General features: G+C 37.8%; 2 protein-coding genes across 2 annotated transcripts in view; one reads left to right on the forward strand and one right to left on the reverse strand.

Moving 5' to 3' along the window:
• Positions 1–21,984, forward strand: part of CYFIP1 (cytoplasmic FMR1 interacting protein 1) — an 84,259-nt gene that overhangs the window by 58,832 nt on the left and 3,443 nt on the right. Inside the window, exons 24-29 of the mRNA XM_060769821.2 lie at positions 8,170–8,313; positions 9,185–9,275; positions 13,355–13,485; positions 18,294–18,366; positions 19,852–19,946; positions 20,549–20,787. Of these exons, the coding sequence (XP_060625804.1) occupies positions 8,170–8,313; positions 9,185–9,275; positions 13,355–13,485; positions 18,294–18,366; positions 19,852–19,946; positions 20,549–20,787 (773 nt within the window). The remainder of the gene's footprint in view (positions 1–8,169; positions 8,314–9,184; positions 9,276–13,354; positions 13,486–18,293; positions 18,367–19,851; positions 19,947–20,548; positions 20,788–21,984) is intronic.
• Positions 1,049–6,105, reverse strand: FNDC9 (fibronectin type III domain containing 9). Its single transcript, XM_060769828.2, has 2 exons — positions 5,718–6,105; positions 1,049–3,392 (listed from the first exon to the last, which is right to left on the reverse strand). The coding sequence occupies exon 2, from the start codon at positions 3,286–3,288 to the stop codon at positions 2,620–2,622; it is 669 nt and encodes a 222-aa protein (XP_060625811.1). The 5' UTR covers positions 3,289–3,392; positions 5,718–6,105; the 3' UTR covers positions 1,049–2,619.

Consider the following 21,984-nt stretch of genomic DNA (forward strand, 5'->3'; position numbering starts at 1 on the left):
CCATAGTATTCAGCCATAACAGTTAAAGTGGCATCAAATTGCAATAAATGTAAAGGTAAATGCCCCCTTAGAGATATTTTTGTCCCATTTAGAGAAAACAGTCAAACCTTGCTTGATTCATAAGAATAAGCTTTGTGATGCTCTATCTCTTCTGTTCCTTCTCTCCCTTCCTAGATCATGAAAACTATATTTAGTGCTGCAGGATCTTATGGGGTTAGCTGGGATAAGGAGGCTAGTTCTGACTTCTATATTACTCTCTTCGTCATCATCCCCATTGCCATCTGTAAATTGAAGTGTTAATGTCTATATGTGATTTAGAGCCTGTAGTTGGAAATTTAACCTTTTTTGTTAAATTTCCAAACTCCTCAGCTAGTATGACCACTGACCACTGATTTGTAGGTGATTTGTAGAGTAGTGGATTGAACTTTGGACTAGGACTCTGGAAACCAGGCTCTGAATCCACAGACTCCCATGGACATCTACTGGGTGACCTTAGCAAATCACACTTTCACAGCCTTACAGGAAGGCAAAAGCAAACTTCCCCTGAACACATCTTGCCAAGAAAACCTTGTGAAAGATTCACATTAGGATAGCCATAAGCCAGAAATGACTTGAAGGCACACAACAAAAGCCAGTAACAGTTCCAAACCATACATGTTCAAAGTGCTATTTAGAATCCTAGAAGTATTGAGGTTTAAAATCTTTTTATAGGGGAAACTATGAGTATAGGAGTTTCCCCTGTTGTTGACATTCATCCTCCAAGATATGGAGGTGGATGGAAGCAGAACTAATTAACTCATCCTCACGTTCCCTCCCACAGTTTTAATTGTTGGTGCAATAGAATGCCCAAATAGGGATAGTAAAATAGGGCAAATTGTTTGCACAAACATAGCTTGCATTCAGTCCAGAACTTGAAATTATACTTTAAAATTGTAACAATAAATAGCATTAAAGACAGGGATATTGTGGCAATAAGCAGTAACTCAGAACTAGAAGCCTAAATAAACATTCAGCATTTTTCTTTTTTTCCTTTTTTTTTTAAAAAAAAAAAAACAAACTTCATTCACATTTTATGTCAAGTAGTGGGTTTTTGAAAACACTGAACAATAAAAACACATGGCACCAGTCCACAAAAATGGCTAATATGCTCTTGTCTGCTTTGGTTTTGGTGTAGAAGTGGGGCACATGAATCCCTGCCTGCATCAAAAAATTGTCCCCCTTCAGCCAGTGAGGTTAAAAATATTTAAAATGCTTAGTGAATGAATGGTTCCACCAAAAAAAAAAATCAGATCAGCATTAGTTTGGCACAAAGCTACCCTGTTTGGCACCTGAATTAATCCTTATGTTTTGTAAATCCGCTTTAAAAAAAACTGGAATGAGCCACAGATAGCATGCATGATGCTATATAAAATAAATATTAAATCCATTCAGGTTGAGCATCCAAAATCCTAACTACTCTACAATCCAGAATTTTCTACAAAGATGGCAGGGATATAGACATCTTCGTTTTTTGATTGTTCATTATGCACACACTTTGTTTCATGTGCAACATTAAATAAAAATTGTATAAAATAACCTTCAGGCTATATGTATAAGGATTTGAAACAAAAAGGATTTTTGTGTTTAGACATGGGCCCCATTGCCAAGATATCTCCTCACATATTCCATCAGCCAAAAAACAAGATGAAATTCAAAACACATCTGGTCCCAAGTTTTTTGGATAAGGGATATTCAGTCTCCAATTTGTTTCAGGCAGTATATTATCAGGGCAAGCTAGAAGACAGTTAGGTAGTTGGGTTTCAAGTGAAAAAGCTAAAAATCGTTTCAGTGGTCATGTATTTAAACTGTACAGTTTTCCTTATACTGGCAAAAGACTCTATGAACTTGAACTATTCAAATTACGTATTTCACGGTTATTAATAAAAGACATACATAACATCGGAAATTTAGCTAACACATTTTAGTCAAGATGTTATAACGTTTAAAATGGTATCACTAGCAACTATAGCATCAAGAGAATGAAACTGATGGACAAACTTCATGTTAGAAGATGCACATTGTCAGAAAGCAGGGTAAAATGTCCTATGAGTCTTTCCTGCTTTTTAGGTCCCATTTACCTTTCTTCTCAATTGGTATATAGTACAAGTTTGAGATGGTTGAACAGCATCCATTTCCAGTTTTTCCTCTTTCATCAGGTTTGTGTTCCAAATTACAAATGCAGGCTAAGATCTAAAGAAACATAAACGCAGTTTCATGCTTTCAGGGAACTTTGAAATCAATGTTTGTTACTCAATGGCTGCCCAATCCTTTCATTTATGGCAAACGACTTTTCAAACCTAGGCAAGAACAAGTTGTTTTAATGTGGAAGCCAAAGAAATACAATCAAAAATTCTGTTAATTGTCCCAGAGTTTTAGAGAAACTTCCTGAAACTCAGTTGTTGCTTTTTTTCTTTGTTTTGAAAAACCACATTTTCCCTCTTATGCAGTATTTCTCCTCCAACGGAATGCAGATACGATAGTTTCCTTTGATGTGCTAGAAGATGTGATTTGGTAATGTGTTAGGATATCTTAGTAATGTTTCTTTTTCAAGAAACAGTCGCTCGTCTCAATTAAAGACACCTACCGTATATCAGATTGGCATAGCGACATGGGCACAAAGTCTTGACTTTTGGAGCTCAGCATGATGGGCTTTTTCGATGTTAAAGGATTTGCAATAACAGTAGCTAATTGAACACTATTAGTGCTTTGAACCTCAACACCTTGAACATATTGGCTTTCCTTGTTGAAATCTTGTGAATTGTACAGTTCATTTTTTGACCACGTCTCTCCTTTATCATCTGGACTAATACTCTGCCTCTCTGAACTCTCTCTTTTCTTGCGCCACCATATGTGCAAGCAGCTGTATACAAGGATGCCGACAATGATGAGAAGCAAAACGGTGCTGGTTAGCCAGATGCCCACTGCTATGTCTTTCTTTTTGTTGCTTTTGGAGGCTGGATCTTGCTCTGGTGTGTTAAAAATTCGGCACTGGTCACTGGATGGGTTTGCCGACTGGCATGTTACACACAGGATGTACGTTGTTAATGGGATCAAGTTCTCAATGAGAAACGAAGAACGGCTAGCGGGCACTCTCTCTTCTTTCTGGAAGTGTTTTCTGGTGTATCCTGATAGCATCTTGTCCCAGTTTGGATTGTACATTATACTGTAGAAGCTATCTACGCAGCCAGCCATTTTGGGCCAGATAACTAGGGCAGTGCTTCCGGTTATATTTTGTACAGTTACTCCCATTGTGCTATTGATCTTCTTCCAAGAATTTAGCTTCAGAAAAAACAACCGTTGATGTTTCTTTTTTCCAAGAAAAAAATCTTGAGAGGATAATAAGTGCTGGTGCTCTAGAATTTGAAAGGTTGGGAGGGGGTTATTTAGGAAATATTATTTGTATTTGTAAGAGAAGCAATATAAAATCACTTAAATTTTTCTCTTGAAAAGAATGGCAGTGACAGAAGCATTCCACACATTGCACTTATATGGCACTCTTCTTTTGAAAACCAGGCAGAAGCATCTTCCCAAGCCTTTCTCCCCTTATCTCTCACTAATGAAAAATCAGTATTCCTGGTTGTTTAGTTATGTTAGTGTGTTCCTTTGGATTGGATTATGAGGAATATATAACTGATTCATTGCTTGAACAGCCTTTTCTCTTTGATGAGAAAACACATTCCTTAAAAAGTGTTATTATCCCAAATACAATGTAAACATGTAAATATTTCTTATATTTTGTTTCACACCTAACCAAAGTGCTCCTTACCCTTGTTCATTTTCTGTTCCTGTCCTCTGCCCTTTCAATCCAATGCAGTGAAATGGTAATAACACAAAATGGAACTTAGAAAAGAATGAAACACCTGTGTGGTGCTGTTTTGCTTAACTGAAAAGGGATTATTTTTACTAAATCCTTTTTAGCATCTCTTGCAAGATAAACAAGTGTGCTTTGCCACATTTATTAATGTATGTGTGTCTGTGCCTTCACGGCCCTTGTTGACTTACGGCAACCCCATGCATTTCATAGTGTTTTCTTTGGCAATAAATTCTCAGAGGTAATTTGCAATTTTTTAATTATAGTTGTATTCATTGTGGTCTCCCATCCAAGTATTAAACGTATGTGACCTTACTTAGCTTCTAATATTAAATGGGGTCTGGTGCCTTTATAGAAAGCATTTAACCCCATAGTGGTCTCTATAAGTACTCTCAGAATAAGGTGATGGTTCCCAACTTTCAAAAATATTACTGTGTGATTCCTATACTTTGAATGCTATGACTAGAGGAGCCCCCAGTGGCACAATGGGTTAAACCCTTGCGCTTGCAGGACTGCTGACCAAAACGTTGGTGGTTCAAATCCAGGGAGCAGGGTGAGCTCCCGTGTGTCAGTTCCAGCTTCTTATGCAAGGAAATGAGAGAAGTCTCCCACACAATGGCATCCCCAAGGCAATGTCCTTGCAGATGGCTAATTCTCTCACACCAGAAGCGACTTGCAGTTTCTCAGGTTGCTCCTGGCACACACACAAAAAAAATGCTATGACTTATTAATTCCCATTGGTTCAGTGACTCTGTCCTAGATCTGATTACTTTTGGATCAGATCTGCCAGCTCCTCTCCTTTGATTTTAAGGGAATTGGAAAAAAGCGTAGCTTTCCATTGTATGGTTTCTAAATAAATATTTTTGCTCTGACAAGGAACAGAAATCTCTCAATTCCTGCTCACAATAGAATATGTCAAAATGTCAAAATATCTGTGAAAAAGAATTATGCCAATTTCATTCTATATAAGACAATTTACATCTTAGGTATTCTGTATTTGGTGTTGGTTCCCACTTTCCAAATAAATTTGCAAAGGCATTATTGTATTGCTAATGATCTGCCAGTGTGATGTAGTGGTTTGAATGTTGGACTAAGACAGTGAGAAAAGAGGGTCCAAGTCTGGTAAATCATAAAAATCTACAGGGTGATTTTGAGCCAGTCACACACTCTCAGCCTCAGATGAAGGCTAAGGCAACTCCTCTCTGAGCATTTTTTGCCAGGAAGACTCTGATAGGTTTGCCTTATGGTCACCATAAATCGGCACTCACTTAAAGGCACACAACAATAGCAACAATAATATGCAAGTAATAGCATTTCAGTCGTATCATTCACAAGGACTCAAAAGTAGTGTGTTATGTGTGGCATCATGTTAAATTGTATATTTCAGTTCAAGACATTGGTGCCTTCTTCTTGAATCAAAGTGAAAAGAAATTACAATTTATAGTACCATTTATTCACAACATCTGACCCACCTGCTTGATAAAAGTCCTGAATGGCCACATTAATAAATTTACTATTGTGCTTTGAAAGAACTATTGGCTGAATTGTTACTGAGCTAAACACATCAAATAAGCAGGAATATTACGTAGGAGCAGTATCCTGTGTACAGGAATAATGTTATATGGAGTACATGCTTTTTGGGAGGCTTTTTATTTATTTGCCATTACTTAATATTGTTTGTATGATGCCTTTTCTAGATAAACATACAAATAATCTGCTAGCTTTGATCTGAGATTTTCTTTCCTATCCTAATCTTTTGCACTTTTTTTGCAAACCAAACACTCCTTCACTCTCCTATTTTCACATTCACATGCTGAGAAGAAACGCCATAGGTTTTTAAAATCAGGTTTAAAAAGTTCATACTCACCATCAATTTCTCAGTGTAAAAATCCCGTGATTTCCATCAGGTAGCTGAGTGGAAATAATGTCAACCTCTTTTTCTGAGCAAGTCGTGTTCATCATGGCCTTTGTTTGCCAGTTGTCCTCCAGCAGGTTATTTGGACCAATTTTTCATTATTTAACCTTTCAGTTTTCTTCCAGATAGATGCTAGTGATGAGGGGAGACCTCTTGTGTTATCAGTCTAAACTGATAACACAAGAACATACTGTCCCGGGTAGTCTTTTGTCCAGGATTTCCAGGGAGAGAATGTCAGCCTTCACTTTCTCCTGTTTGCCTCCTGATAGGAAAGGCATTGCTGGGCTGCTCTAGTTAGATTCTGCTTTTCTGTGCCTGGGTTTGCTCAGCTGCCAAGCGAATAATGCTCGGTTGAGCAGTGACATCACTACTGATCTCCTTGGTTTGGGGAGGAGGGAAGCATAGCTTTAGAAAGCACATTCAGGCTTTATTACATTCAATTATCATCTAAGATATTCAGTTACCTGCTAGCAGTTGCTTCTGTTCATTTGTCTGCACTGCTATTTTCTTTCTCTTTTTTCTGTAGATTTCTTTCCCTGTAATTTTAGGCTAATAGGTATACTTCCATGCTTTAATCTGCTGATAGAGGATGAATGTTTACTACCATATTCTAAATTGTTTTGTAAGGCATTGGGCCTCATATCTCTATTATGTGTTGATGCACCTTTTATCCCCTGGAATAGATTTTTCCATGGGTGCATCTAGACTGCATAATGAGTGCAGTTTGACACCACTTGAATTGCCATGGCTCAATGCTATGGGATCATCAGATTTTTTGATGAGGCACAAACACTCTTTGGTAAAGAAGGCCTTAAGACCTCGCACAACTACAGCTCTCTTAATACTAAAGCATTGAGCCAGGGCAGTTAAAGTGTTGTCAAATGCACCCCAGTTTTCAACCAGTGATTATAGCACTGGGCTAGAACTGGAAGGACTAGGTTCATATCTCTATTCAACCGTGAAGCTGACCATCTGATCTTTTATTTAATTAACTGAGTTGAATGAATGAATATACCATAATTTGCAATATGTAAAAGGCAGAAAGTTCTGCTTTAAATTCACGCTTCCTTTGCTATGTACTCTCAATGAAATCATATATCTGTTTTCTAGCTGCCTAGAAAACTTCAAGGTCTTTCATACAAATCACTAGAAACCTCGCTTAGAAGAAAGGCATTGCTGTTCGATTTTTTTTTCATCTTTCCACAGCTAGATTAGAAGAGAAAAATGTAACCTATCTCGCGTAGATATCCAAATGCTGGTAGATTAAATGAAAAAGCATGTGCCTTTGCCTCTTTGGGGGCTGATATCATTCTGCATGTGTTGGTGTGCCATCTGCTGATTTGAGCTAGAATTTGTTTACAACTAGATATTTCAATCAACCATTATCTGTAATAAGAGTTATTAATTTTATCTGAAACTCTTTCGTGGATAGAATCTGATAATCCATCAGACATCTGTTGTGATTGTCCTTTTTTCTGGAAACTATTTGAATTGTTCCTTTAAAAACGTTATTTGCATTACAAGAGATATAGGGTTACATGGTTAAATCCAAGGTGTCTTCTCGGTCTTATTTGGTTTTATAACTAGTTTTCTGCAAGAAAATCTCTACTGCATCAAGCTTCCCAGATAGCAAGCCCACTGGCTTTAAAGTAACTTGCTTACAAGTTCAATGTGTCATTTTCATGATCTAGGTTTACTATTTAGAAAAAAATGGAGTTGACCGCCTTTAATTCAAATAGTGGATTGGATGTGGACTGTAGAGTTCATTATTATTAAATTAGATTCAATGAAATCGGTGGGACACGTTTGCCATGATTCACTTAATTTCTACTGATTTAATCTAAGCATCTCTAAATTATCATCCATATAAGAACCTAACTTTATTATTCAATAAATGATGCAGTGTTCTGAAGTAATAAATTGTAATATTATAAATATTATAAGTACTGTTCTAAAACACAGATCTTTTTAAATAGTAAAGGAATCTGATTTCTTATTTCTCTTTGGACAGCACTTTTAAGTAGATGTCTCCAACTCCCATTTGACAGTTGAAATACTGGAGCCAAGAAAAATGACTTGAGCACCAAATAAAGTGTATATATGTCCCACAATGCAGGCTGTCCAATTTATCCGTTCCTGCACATCAGTAGTTCCAAAAACATGGACATTACTTTATATAAAACCATTACTATATAAGATTTTTCCCATTGAATATTATCCTTGATGTCAGTTAGCATAACTTTTCTCTAATGCTGATTAAATGTTTGAACCAGTTTATCATATTTTCTCTAGAGTTTCAATAAAAATGCCAGTGAGAGACCAGACTTACTGCTCGTGTACTCTGTAATGAAGGGGAAATGACTCCTAATTTGATTATATATTATATGCTTGTCTTTCCCTTTAGGCTTTGAATCTGGCATATTCCAGCATTTATAGCAATTACAGAAACTTTGTTGGTCCACCACATTTCAAAGTCATATGCAGGCTCCTGGGATACCAAGGAATTGCTGTGGTCATGGAAGAACTACTGAAAGTGGTCAAGAGTCTGGTATGTTGGTTGTCACACTTTCTTTGAGTTTTGGTTTCAATGGAAGGAAAATATTTTCCTTTTGTTCAGTTCAGTAACCATCTAAGAGGAAATCATTTTCTGTGAAGAACATCTGAGCCTTAAGGCATGATGTTTCCGATTCTTGAACCTTGTGTAATGAGGAAGTAGCCTCTCATTGTCAGCTTAGTTCCCAAAGCCCTAGTGAACGAATGGAAGGCTTTGTGCAGTTGGGAGCCCTGATGAAGCACAGAGTATGGAGGTTACTAGTTGTGTCCATGCCTGAAATACCAGGGAAAATAAAAATTCCTCTGTTTTCAACATCCAATATATTTGGCAGTGCAGCAACTAGGAAACTTCTCTCTCTCTCTCTCTCTCTCTTTCTTCTACTCAATTTGTCTTGAATAGTTTTCATGACAGCTAATTGAATGGAGGAGAAAGCAGTTAGAACCTATCCAGCAGCATGCAATGGGATGACTTAACCTATTAAAGCTTGAAGACAAACTAAGTAAGAACACTTACTGGATCTTGTGTTAGATGCAAAATTAAAGTCCAGTTTCACAACACCTACTAGATATAAGTTACATCTTATAGAGAGATGCAGACATAGTTGGTAGGATGAGAACTAATGGATTTTGATTGACTCCTGAAACTACTGAGGTCCTGTGGATGTGGTTACAGGGTTTAAAAATTGGGTTTACAGAGTGTTCTGGATGAAACTTCACTGTCTCTGAAAAAGTAAGTCTACAGTCTAGGATAAGACCTTGATCCAGTTTGGTCATGTGTGAAGCAAGTCTAAGGTGTGAATTTGTCTTATGGTTCAGAGTCTGATTTCTTTTTCTTCAGTAATGCCAATAATCTCTGTTTCTTGTAGTTGCAAGGTACAATATTGCAATATGTGAAGACCTTAATGGAAGTGATGCCCAAAATCTGTAGGTTGCCGAGGCATGAATATGGCTCCCCAGGTATGCCCTTTATAAATCATTTTATTCAAATATAAAGATGCAATTTGATATATTGATATATCAACAGGTAATGTAGTAATTAATAAATTACAAAAATTATGGCTTTCGATATGATTCTTCAAAGAGGGGAAAATCACTGCCATTTTCCCATGATGAGGGAGTTGGTGCTTCTTCTAGTTTCTCCAAGTACAGACTAAGCTCTTGCTTTTGCCACTCAGAGAAAAGGATGGTTCCTATTTTTTTAATAAGAGTTAAGGTACAGTACTCACACTGACTTGTGCATAAATTGACCCAGATTTTTTGGAATTGACTTTTTAACTAAAATTTCTAGACTTACACATGAGTATATACTGGTATGTGCAATCCATGGTTCTAAATGGTTCTAAAGTACTTACAAAACTAGAGAGTGTTAGTGCTTTGCTTCTAAAGTGTTGCTAAAGTTCTGGTGGTGAAAATTTCAGAACTCTAAGAAAACTTTAAAATGTCATTATTATTTCGTTGTTGGCAATTTTAATGACAGACAAATTAGGAACTGCCATTTATAATGAAATTTTGAAAGTTTTGTTAGAGTTCAGTAATTTTCACCACCAGAGCTTTAGCAAGCACCAGCACCCTCTAGTTTTGTAAGTACTGAATTGCCCATGCCTAGGTAGGGTACTCTGATAGACAGAGGGTGCTATTGCATTTATATTGGGGTAGTGTATTTTAACTATATTCTGTAAGGGTGAAATGTGCCATCAATTGATTTATGTTTAAAATGCAGATCTTTGATCAATGCTGCAAGAAGTTACAGAAACAGGCTACCAGTCACCTCTTTCCTGCTTGTCAATTCTATCCCAAAGCATCCAGCAGTTATCTTCAATTGACGTTTTGAACCATTTGGCTACCAGGCTTTCAGTTCATCAGCTGCAACCAATGCCATCACATATCTCACCCATAATTATCATGCACCTGTAAAATGCATTTTTCTTTTTCTTCATGCTTTCCTTAAACCATCTTTCTGCCTTCTCTTTCTTTTTCTTCTTTGTTTCAATCTCCCCTCACTCAACTTTCTTTACAATTCTTCTTATCCTTCTACTATTGCCTTAAAGTTCACAAAATTGAATGATGGATGTAAAGATTATTTTATCGTCTGTGAAAATTGGAATAATGTTTTACAGAAGCACTGGCATTGTGCTGGATTTTCTTGTTATTCAACTAGCTTCTGACATAAACTGACATAAGACCAGCCGGTGACAGGATTTTCTTGGCAAGATTCATTCAGAGGAGGTTTGTCGTGTCATGTCATCTTCTGAGGCTGAGAGTATGGCTTACCCAGGGACACCCAGTGAGTTTCCTTCAAAGGAGGAAAGGGGGTGAAGGAGAAGAAAAAAGAAATGTGGCAGCACCTTTAAAGCTAATATTTATCTTCATATGAACTGTTGAGGATATATACCCACCTCTTTGGATACAGTATTGAGCGGTACTAAGACCTCAGGCACAAAGCATATTTATACAGTTGTGGGACTAAGAAAGAGGCAAATAATGACCTTTGCTTGAAATTTTCAAAGGACTGTATAAGGTTATACAGGTCTTTCAGGTCTTCTCAGAAATTTGTGGGTGCATGTGCCAAGGAAATGCTGTTCCAGGTCAGCCATGAAGATGTTTGTATATTGTGGTGCCATGCGGGTGCCCATGACAGTACTACTAACTTAGAGATTCCCCAAAGTATTGGCAAGTAAATGCAAAGTTGCAGACTTGATGGCTATGTCTGGTGTAACCTCATTCAGGATGGTATTCTAGATTACTTGTAGTCCATTTTGGTGTGGGATGTTGTGTATAGGAATTCCGCATACTAGTGCGGAATTTTCTGGAAGTCTGTGGATGTAATTTTCTTAGGAAATCAATTGAATCGTTCACGTAGCTTGGAGTGTTGGTGGCATATGGCCTGTGAACTGAGTCTATATTTTCAGATAATCCAACAGTTAGGGTTCTAAAGGTTGAGAGAGTAAGTCTTCTTGTATTGCTTCATTTGGATATTTTGGGTAGATGATGCTCAGTTTGGGTTGCTAGGATATGTCAATTTGAATTTGATTCTGTACAACCAGTGAGGTTCTATGACTGAGTGTGTGAATTTGAACTTTGATGTCGTAGAGTCCTGGCCCAGCACTGAAACAATCACTCTATGCTGACGCTTTTGGACTGTGATGTATACAAAGCATTTGTCTTGGCATCTAGAATGATCTATATGTAGATGTGAAGGATGTGGATCCGGTCTTTGAACATAAATAAATCTGGTAGCAGAGCTAGGATGCCACTTCAGAGGAATCATCTCTGATGAACCATTTCCATTTGATTGAGATTTTATTCTTTATCTGAACATAACCTCCAGATTTTTTTTGTTAAGATGAATGAATCATAGCATTTGTCCTGTCTCTGAGTATTTTTTTATTCTTCTTTCTCTCACTTCTCTTCCATATTACTCATCTATATGAGAGACCATTTTCACTGAAATTACATTGATCATTGCATCATATGAGGTGCTTGTCTTTCATTAGCAAGGCTTACTTTGGACTGAAAATGGATTGAGTACTCATTTCCTTGGGTGTCTTATTGAGCGGACTAATTGCCTTATTAGCCTTTGTTAAAGAATATGAGAGGTAGGCTTGCTAGCTACACTTTAGTCAGGCAGTATACATTTTAGACAAAAGTCACACTTGGCTTTTATCAATGTGATGCAGAAACCGTTGAATAGAAATAAAAATTCTATAATAAGAACTCGACCTGCAAGGAAAAAATGTATCATATTTGTCAGGTGCTTGACAGCTTTCTTTTTGCGATCCCAGCTGAGTAACCCAGATTCAAGGTTGTGGAATCACTGGTCAGTTTCCATGCATATCTTACTCATTTGGCTTGGGATATGTCTTGTATAAGTTTTATGAGAGGAAGGCTCCTATGTCTCATTAAGAGCAAAGGAAACCTCAGGGGCTCTTGTATCAGTTTTCCCCACTCCTGGATCTTGCCAGGGACCATCCTCTCCTTTTGCTTTTGCCACTCCCTAAGATCTAGAAATGTCAACATTAAACACTTAGTTCTTCCATCTCATATAATTCACTTTGAACAAAGCACAAAGCTAGGTGAGCCCACCTGTACCCTAATTTCTATTGCCTTTCCCGGGTGTGTGGTCAGATGCCTGAATTGTTTCACTTATTGGTTCTTGTTGGTTTTATGCACTTTGAGAAATTTGTAAACAGAGTGCAGAGATGTATATTCTAAAATGCTGATCTAAATCCCATAAAACTGGTCAAATAGATGGCACATACCATTTCTGAAAATGCTAATCTTTTACACTGTAAGTTAATAACTTTGACATGTATAACATGTAACCTATGTAAATGTGTTGACTATAACTAGTTTATTTGCTTCTTCTGTACAGAAGTTGAGTTGTTTGTGTTTGTACATACACTGAGTATACAAGTGGCCTTCATCCTGATGAACATTTAGAATTACAGGCAGTCCCCAAGTTATAAACAAGATAGGTTCTGTAGGTTTGTTCGTAAGTTGAACTTGTTTATAAGTCAGAACAGGTACATTCTTTAAGTGTCTCTCCAGTCGTGTGTGTGTGTGTGTTGGATAGCATGGGGAGGGGGAGCATAGAGAAGGGTTAACATCCTTGTGGTGTTTGTTTTGCTTTCTGTCCCCCTGTTTAGAAGATCTCACCTCACTTTCTGTCCCTGTGTTCATTGGATTTGGAAAAATGTGGCTTGTTGTGGAAACAAGGCTTGGTGATAAAGCTTCAGTGGAGACACCTTTTCCCCATGATAACTCTTCCAGGAATAACGCAGGGACTGCCTGTACAATATACCAACTGCCCACTATTCTATAAAGATTGAATAAAGTCTTCTAATTAAAAATCCCTGTATACCCTTTGCATTTGCCAAAAATAATGCTAGATTGCCATATCATGTCTACTTCTGTGAGCTGATAACAAGAATAGCATTTTTATGAATATTCAATCTTTGAATTACTGTTTTGCTTCCTCATATACATAACATTCCTGGTTTAACTTCTTACAATCTGCCCATTACCTTCTTCCACAGGTATTCTAGAATTCTTTCATCATCAGCTGAAGGATATTGTTGAATATGCAGAACTGAAAACTGTGTGTTTCCAGAATCTGCGAGAAGTGGGAAATGCGATCCTCTTCTGTCTCCTCATTGAGCAGAGCTTGGTAGGTAATAATTTGGAGCCCTTTACTATTCCATACCTGGTGTTAACTCAGCTGTAAATATCAGGTGATTTCTCTATCCCTTTTCCATAATTTCTTGGTTAGAAAGAAAAGAGCAGTTACATAATTTGTTACTACACGTTCAGATTTGTCTTTTTTTCCGTTTTGAAGAAAAGTTCTCTTCTGTTCCTGCCCCCTGGTGTCCAATTTAGTAATGGAAGCTACAGTTTGTTTGTTTTTTTAAAAAAAAAGATTCTTGGAGAAGAATCTCTGAAATACTATAGACCGAGTGAAAATAAATACTTTGGATCACACATCCCCTCTGTTATCTCTTCACTTCAAAAATTGTGAAATTATGGCTATCAGGATTTTTAAAGAGAAGCCACAGTGTGCCTCTGTGTACCTTCTTGTGTTCCAATATATTACATAAATGTAATAAGAACAGCATACAATTCTATCTGAATTCTGGAAATAAGCACTTGAAAGCACTGCTTTCCTGTGGGCAGTGAAGCAACAGATGTGTTTGTTAGGATGCATGTGATGTAAATCTCAAAATGATTTTTTTGGCCAGGATCTTGTTGCATTATACATTTTTGGCAGCAGCTCTACTCTTTACATGCTTGTGTAAAGAGGTATCCTGTGCTCCCTCATGCAGACAGTTTCCACTCACTGACAGTGCAGCAGAACAGCTTAAAGTTCAGTCAGTACACAAAAACAGCTCTGGAGACTGGCCAGGGTGATGCCCTGCTAAGCTTTTCCTGTGGCCTCTGCTGCTCTCTCCGCTCTACTTTCAAGGCCTTCCTCCTCTCCTGCTGCTCACCTCCCCCTAGGCCCAAGGAAGCTTGGATGTGCTCGCTGAGGCACTCTGGGAACTATAGGAATCAGGGAACTATGGCTCCCAAAATGCCTCAGCAAGCACATCCCAGGCACGCCGCTGCTCGGGCTGCTGGGATTCATAGTCCGGAGGTGCTTCCTTGGGCCTAGGCGAGCCCAGTGACCTTCGGAGGAGGTGAGCGGCGGGGGCAGAGGAGGGCCTTGAAAGTAGAGTGGGGAGAGCGGCGGGGGCTGTGGGGACAGCCCAGCGGACCATCACCCCCGGCAATGCAACCTTCTGCTTCTCCTCCCCGTGCCTTCCCTCTCTCTGCCCTCCTCCTCCTCCCTCCCTTGCCCCGCATTGACAAGGTTTGCACTTGGGATTTCTTGTAACAAGATGGGCATAGTGTTGGAAGAGGGGTAGTTTTAAATGGCGAGTATATCCCTAACTCTGTATTTTCTCTTGAAAGGTTGGGGGTCATCTTATACATCTAGTCATCTTATATGCCAGAAAATATGGTATATATTTTTGCATAATCTTAGAAAAGTTTGTGATAGCTCAATTCTAGTTGGTTTTCTAGATTATTGCTATTAGTGCTGGTCCATAAACTGTCAGCTGCTGATGGCTGGAGAGTTTCTTAGAAAAGAAGAAACAGTACCTCACACAACAGGAATATATCTCTATATTTCCTTTTTTTTTAATATTCTTTATTGAAATTTTCATAGAAAATAAAATAAAATAATATATTAGAGAGAAAAAGAGAAAGGAGAAAAGAGAAAGGAGAAGAAAGAAAGAGAAACAAAAACAAAAGAGAGAGAGAGAAAAAAACAAGAAGAAAAAAGCAAATAAATTAAAATTTGACCTCCTGGTATCTTCGGAAAATCTTATCAGTCTTTTTGTGGTTTGTATTGTTGTTTTTCTTCTTTCCCTCTTTTTGACGTAATTCAGTCTATTTTTATATTTCTTAGATTACTATTTCTTCTTTCTTCTTTTTTAGATATTCTGTAGCTTCACTCCAGTCTGTTTCTCTCCTTTTCGTTTCTTTGTTCTTTAGCAGTAGAAAGGTTAGCTTGTCTAGGTTCCTAATATCCAGCATTTTAGTTACCCAATCGTCTGTCCCCAGGATCTCTTCTTGTCTCCACACTTTGGCGTAGCACATTCTTGCTGCTGTCAAAGCCAAGAATAATATTTTATCCTTATTTTCCTCTAATTTTCTATCGTATATCCCAAGTAGAAAGATCTCCGGTTTTAGAGGTAGCTGTATTTTCAGCATACTTTGGATTTCCTTGTGTATTTTCCTCCAAAAAATCTTCGCCTTATCACACGTCCACTATGTATGAAAGAAGGATCCTTCTTTACTCCTGCATTTCCAGCAGGCCGTGCTGGTATTATTGTATATTCTGCCTAATTTTTTCGGAGTTAGGTACCATCTTTGCGACATTTTCACCCAATTTTCCCTAAGCTCTATTGCGTACGTATACTTTAATCTTTTTCTCCAAATTTCCTTCCACTCTTCTTTCCTGATGTTTCTTTGTATGTTTTCGCTCCATCTTCTCATATAATTTTTCCCTTCCTTTTGTCCCAGGTGCCATTCTAGTAATTTTTTGTATAGCTTAGTTATCAACTTTCTTTCTGTTTCCATGATGTTATCCCAAAATTCATTACCCTGTGCAAAGCCTAATTTCCTATCCAATTTAAATTTTTCTTTGATTTGCCAATATTGAAACCATGTTATATTTTTGTCAATTAGGACTAATTCCTGTTGTTCTTTTATTTCTGTTTCTCCCTGTCTAATTTTTAATATTTCCCTGTAAACGGGCCAGTCATTCCACCCTAGACATCTTCTTTGCGTCGCCTCCAAGGGCGATACCCAAAGTGGTGTTTTGTTGTATAGTTTTAATCTGTACTTTTCCCAAACTTTTAGTATTGCAGACCTTGTGAAATGATTCCCAATTTTTTTTTCTTTTTCTTTCCCTTTATACCAAATGTAATGGTGCCACCCCGCTCTTAGATCTATTCCCTCAAGGGTTAGTAATTTCTTTTTCTTAAGCATAGTCCAATCTCTGGCCCATGTTAGGGCACAGGCTTCAAAGTAAGTTTTTAAATCCGGGGCTGCCAGTCCACCTCTCTCTTTTTGTTCTATTAAATTTTTATAGTGTATCCTTGGTTTCTTGTTGTTCCAGATGAATTTTGAAATATCTCTGTTCCAATTTTTAATCAAATTCATGTTCCTAATTATGGGTAAGTTCTGAAATAAAAATATCATTTTCGGTAGAATTTTCATCTTAATTGATGCGATCCTCCCCATTAGTGATAAGTTTGATTTTATCTCTATATTTCCTGTTGGGTTTAGTGTTGAAACTGCTCAGGTCACCCTAACAGATTCTTTTTAAAAAGAGAAACACAGGGAATTATGACTACCTTGATCTACCTCGATCTTTTAACAGTTTTTAACCCATTCATCATGATATCTAAGACATAAGTGTAGTTTTAATTTTTTAAATAAACAGATGTTTGCCCAAGCTATACTCTGGTTAGCTATAGTTACTTAAAAGAAAGAAAAAGTGCTGCTGCTGCAGCAAATGCAGAGAGGAACTGTCTTTATGATGTTTATGTTCCTATTCTGAGCATAGTTCTGAAAATAACTTGTAGTAAGTCCTATTGCTCTTTGTGCATTTGCCTGAGTGTCTTGTGTAGTTGGACTACAAAGCCTTCACAAGTTGGTGTAAATTTTTACAGCTAATTGCCTCCAGAAATGCTCCTGTTTTGAAGATGGCTTTAATATGACCAAGGACTCGCTATTACTTTCCTGGATCTTTTGATCCTTTCTCTTAGGAGCTGTCCTTCAAGACCTAATGGATAATGGAAGAACGTGGATAAAAATAAAAGCATGATTCACAATTTGACTCACATCTCTCTGTCTGCCACCTGAACACAGACAATAACTCATTATCTTTTAGGCTTTTTGATGAAGTATGTTTTGGCTGATATGTGTACAGCATAGGCTACCTGTTGTGAAAAGCTGTTAAGTGTTGCAAATCTGAGAACCGAACCAATGCCATACAGGGAATCCATGATTACATTTCACAAATCAAGAAGCATTTCTGCTTTTCATCACTGCTGGGAGTATTAAAGTTTAGCCCTTTTTGTCTTCTCTTACTCATCACCTTCCATCTGAAACTGCTAACTGCCGTGGCACTTTCTTAAAAAAAAATCCTTAAAAATAAAAGCAAATACTAATTGCTCTTTCGTTTGCTGGCAAAATTCAAAGTGCTGGTCATGACTTGTATAGTTTTGAGCCGTGCTGTCCTGACAAACCGTCTCTCCCTGTATGATTCCCTCTGGCCTTGAGATCTTCAGGATAGGTCCTTCGTTGCAGGTACTTCTCAGTGGCTGCCCCTGAATCTGGAATTGCCTCCCTAGGAAGGCTAGAAGAGCTGTCCTTCCATCAGCTGGCAAAGAGTTATTTATTCTGCCAGACTTTTAGAGCTGAAGATCTGAGAAAGAAACTTTCCAGAGGGGGTGGTATTGTTCTAAATTGCATTGTTTAAAACTGAATCCTATTTTTATGTTTGACTTTTTAAATGTTTTTTCCCCTGCTGTAATCATTTCAATTTGTGAGCTGTCTTGAGTCCCAATCTGAAAAAGCAGAAAAGTAAAGATTTTTACAGGTGCACACATTCCCCTTTTCTGCTATGGAGCTAATATATTTAGGTGGATAGTTTAGGAAAATGGTATGGAACAGAAAAAGTACCCTTTTTCAGTTCTGCTGCATCAGTGATGAAAAAGCCTCCCCACAAGCTCTTTAATATCAAATACAGCACTGGGAAATCTATTTGTGATTTTTCCATAGTATGCGTGGTTTGCTCAGGCACAATCTGCTGCAGTCAGATTTCTTTCCAAAGGGAAAAGTGGGGCACCACATGCTGTTTCGGACAAGCATTTCATGATTTCCATAGTTCTCTGCCTTTTAAAATGAATTTTCTCTTCATTGCAGTCACTGGAGGAAGTATGTGATCTGTTGCATGCAGCACCATTCCAGAATATTTTGCCACGGGTTCATGTCAAAGGTATGTTTCCTTCTAAACCACTAATCCAAGGGATAAGAAAATCACCCAAATGTGCTGCCTTTGCGTGACTGTAATAGTACAGGAGTTACCAAATAAAGGGGCTACGTATTTGTTTGGAAGAAACAACCCTACTATCAAGCTAAGAGATATCTGGCTTGGACCATTTGATTATAAAAACAGCAAGTTGTGCTGTTCTCCCCCTATAGGGCTCACCAGCAGCTCCCTTCCTGTCCCGAGCATGCAGTGATTACTACCATTACTGCCACTTTGGTCCTTCATTTTGCCATTTCTATTTGTTTGCTGTTGCATTGAGCTATGTCTTTATGTTTAAGTCATAGTGGCTGGGCCATCATTGCCATGCAGGAAGGAAAAACATGGATACCAAATGTAAGGGGAGCCAGAAATAGCAGACAGAAAGGGAGGGATAGGTATTGGGGGGGGGGGGGAGCTAAACATAAGTAATTAGAAAAATTGTATTAGAGCTATAAGTGCAGTATACTTTAGATGAGGAAAGTTTTAAACTAAATTAGGTGCTTTTTTATTATTACATCTTATAAAATCAATTTTCCAAATCCTGTTAGCCAGAGTCTTAGAAGCCCAATATGGAAAACAATCTATGTCTTTCAGAAAAGGAAATATATTTAACACCACCATATTTAGATCTCCATGTATTCACCAACTCCAAATTACTCTTTAAATTAAATAAAACATATTTTGATAACTTTCTTTCAGAAATCCTAATATTGTTGTCAATAATTCTTTTTAAGGGATACAATAGTATTCCAGTCTCTCATGAAGCACTGATTTTCATCAACTTGTCCAATAAAAAAGAAGCCAGGTCTTTTTAAACACTTTAAAAACAAGTTTTGGTGTATATATATAACATTCCACTCTTTTGTAGATTGGCATTTTGTGTTTTATGAGATTGATCGTAATTGGTTTTATTGCTTTTAATATATGTTTCTGGGAGCATAATGATATTTGAACACAATGGCTTTCTTTTTGGAATGAAGTAGGTTGTTCCCACTATAAGTGTATTCTGAAGCAAAAGAAAGCCACGGGCCTTCTCACATTTACACAATTACATGATTATCCTTTAAATAGTACTACGTGTTGTTACTAGTTTGAATTTTCTATTAATAGGCTCAAGTTGTCCAGGCCCATTTCTTCAGTGTGAGTTGCATTCGTTCTTATTCACCAGTCAACGGTTGATTCATTATATCTGTTTTCCTGGGGTTACTAAGAGGGTTCAGGAATCTGTGTTCACTTGTATTGTGTTCTTTGGTTTTTGAAGATGTCACTTCATTGAATGTTACTGTTCTGTGATGAGTAGGTTATGATATTTGAGCCATGTAAAGTAAAAAGTAAATATGTATATTAAAAGCTACTGCAATTAATACTTAATATCTAATTGTACGAAAATGTAAAAGGACTCTGTTTTAACCATTTTCACCATCCTTTGAAAATCACTTTGGTCCTTTCCAGAGGGTGAAAGACTTGACGCTAAAATGAAGAGGCTGGAGTCCAAGTATGCACCACTCCATCTTGTTCCACTGATTGAAAGACTAGGAACGCCTCAGGTACACCCTTCAACCCTTAACAATAAAGCTAGTAGATATTACAAAAGGCAGGGAACCTTGGCATGAGCTGTTTCTTGGGGGTGGATGAAGATCCTTTGAGGGGTGTGTAGCCCTTGTCAGGGATACAGTGCCAGTGTGATATTTAAATGGAGTAAAATTACTGGCAGAGCATAGGATTTTTACCCAGGGGATCTGCAGCTCAGATTTCAGGGAGACAGCTGACACGCTCTATAACCTTTAACAAAAGCTATTTGTTCTCTTGTGAGTCACTAAACAAAGTAGAGAAAAACCCAGAAATGATTCAAGCTGCTTTTGATATGAACTGCGATAGAATATTAACTCAGCAATTAAAATAGTTCTGTTATCTAGATGTCGTTCTTTATCTGGGCAAATGAACTGTAGATCACTAGGAGTGTAGCTGAATGGATGCCTCGATCTAGTAGTGCTATTTTGTTTGAAAGGTGACCTCCTTGTGAAAATGGTTGAGTTTCAGGAGCAGAAGAACCTTTATCAATGTACTTGAAAACTAGAGCTGCCTGTCAATTCTACAAAGTTAATTTTTTTTTGTCTTGGCCTGGTGGTGGTCTCTTTTGTTGAAACAGCAAATTGCTATTGCAAGAGAAGGGGACTTGTTGACCAAGGAGCGCCTTTGCTGTGGCCTGTCTATGTTTGAAGTAATCTTAACCCGGATCCGGACCTTCCTTGACGACCCAATCTGGCGTGGGCCTCTCCCCAGCAATGGCGTGATGCATGTGGACGAATGTGTGGAATTTCACCGCCTGTGGAGCGCAATGCAGTTTGTGTACTGTATTCCGGTGGGAACGCATGAATTTACGGTGGAGTACGTGTCCATGCTTGCTTGTATCTAGCAGTCCTTTACTTATATTTTGTCAGTTGGAAATGAACACAAGTGTAGAAGTCATGTGGGTGGTTTAAAATTTATGATTCCACAACAGATAGTGAAGTAAAACACTATTCATACTCCAGTGCAACCATAGTTTGAGCATAGACCTAGTCTTACTAAAATGCAGCCATAGTTTGAGCATAGACCTAGTCTTACTAAAATGTAAAGGTTTATACTTTAAACCATTTTTGATCAGGGTAGCCTTCTTGACATAACTTCCCCTTCAATATGCTTGGGAGCATTGGAGGTGCTGGAAGCTTGCATAAAGTGATTAGTGAGAGGGAACTCTAAAGCAAAGCTTTTAAAACTGTGAGCTGTGACCCCATTTGGGGTCCCATAACTGAATGTGTACTGTATTCCGGTGGGAACGCATGAATTTACGGTGGAGTACGTGTCCATGCTTGCTTGTATCTAGCAGTCCTTTACTTATATTTTGTCAGTTGGAAATGAACACAAGTGTAGAAGTCATGTGGGTGGTTTAAAATTTATGATTCCACAACAGATAGTGAAGTAAAACACTATTCATACTCCAGTGCAACCATAGTTTGAGCATAGACCTAGTCTTACTAAAATGCAGCCATAGTTTGAGCATAGACCTAGTCTTACTAAAATGTAAAGGTTTATACTTTAAACCATTTTTGATCAGGGTAGCCTTCTTGACATAACTTCCCCTTCAATATGCTTGGGAGCATTGGAGGTGCTGGAAGCTTGCATAAAGTGATTAGTGAGAGGGAACTCTAAAGCAAAGCTTTTAAAACTGTGAGCTGTGACCCCATTTGGGGTCCCATAACTGAATGTGACAGTTGTAAAAAATGTGTGTACCTTACCTAATGGCTGTTCTAGTGTATGTTATATGCGCACCCTGGAGTGCTTTGTAAGCCGGCCCTAGTCCCTTCAGGGAAATGATGGTGGGATATAAATAAAGTTATTATTCTTAATAATAATAATAATAACAACAACAACAACATGTACAACAACAACAACATCAACAACATGTATATGAATCTGTTAGGAATGACATGCAACAAAAGCTTCAGTTGGACTTCATAAAAAAGAATAGCAGCCTTAGCCGATCTGGCAGATGCTGATTTTGCTTAATGGATATTTTATATACCTATATAACTGGGGTCACAT

This window comes from Anolis sagrei, chromosome 3 (genome assembly GCF_037176765.1).
Source record: "Anolis sagrei isolate rAnoSag1 chromosome 3, rAnoSag1.mat, whole genome shotgun sequence".
Lineage (NCBI taxonomy): Eukaryota > Metazoa > Chordata > Lepidosauria > Squamata > Dactyloidae > Anolis > Anolis sagrei.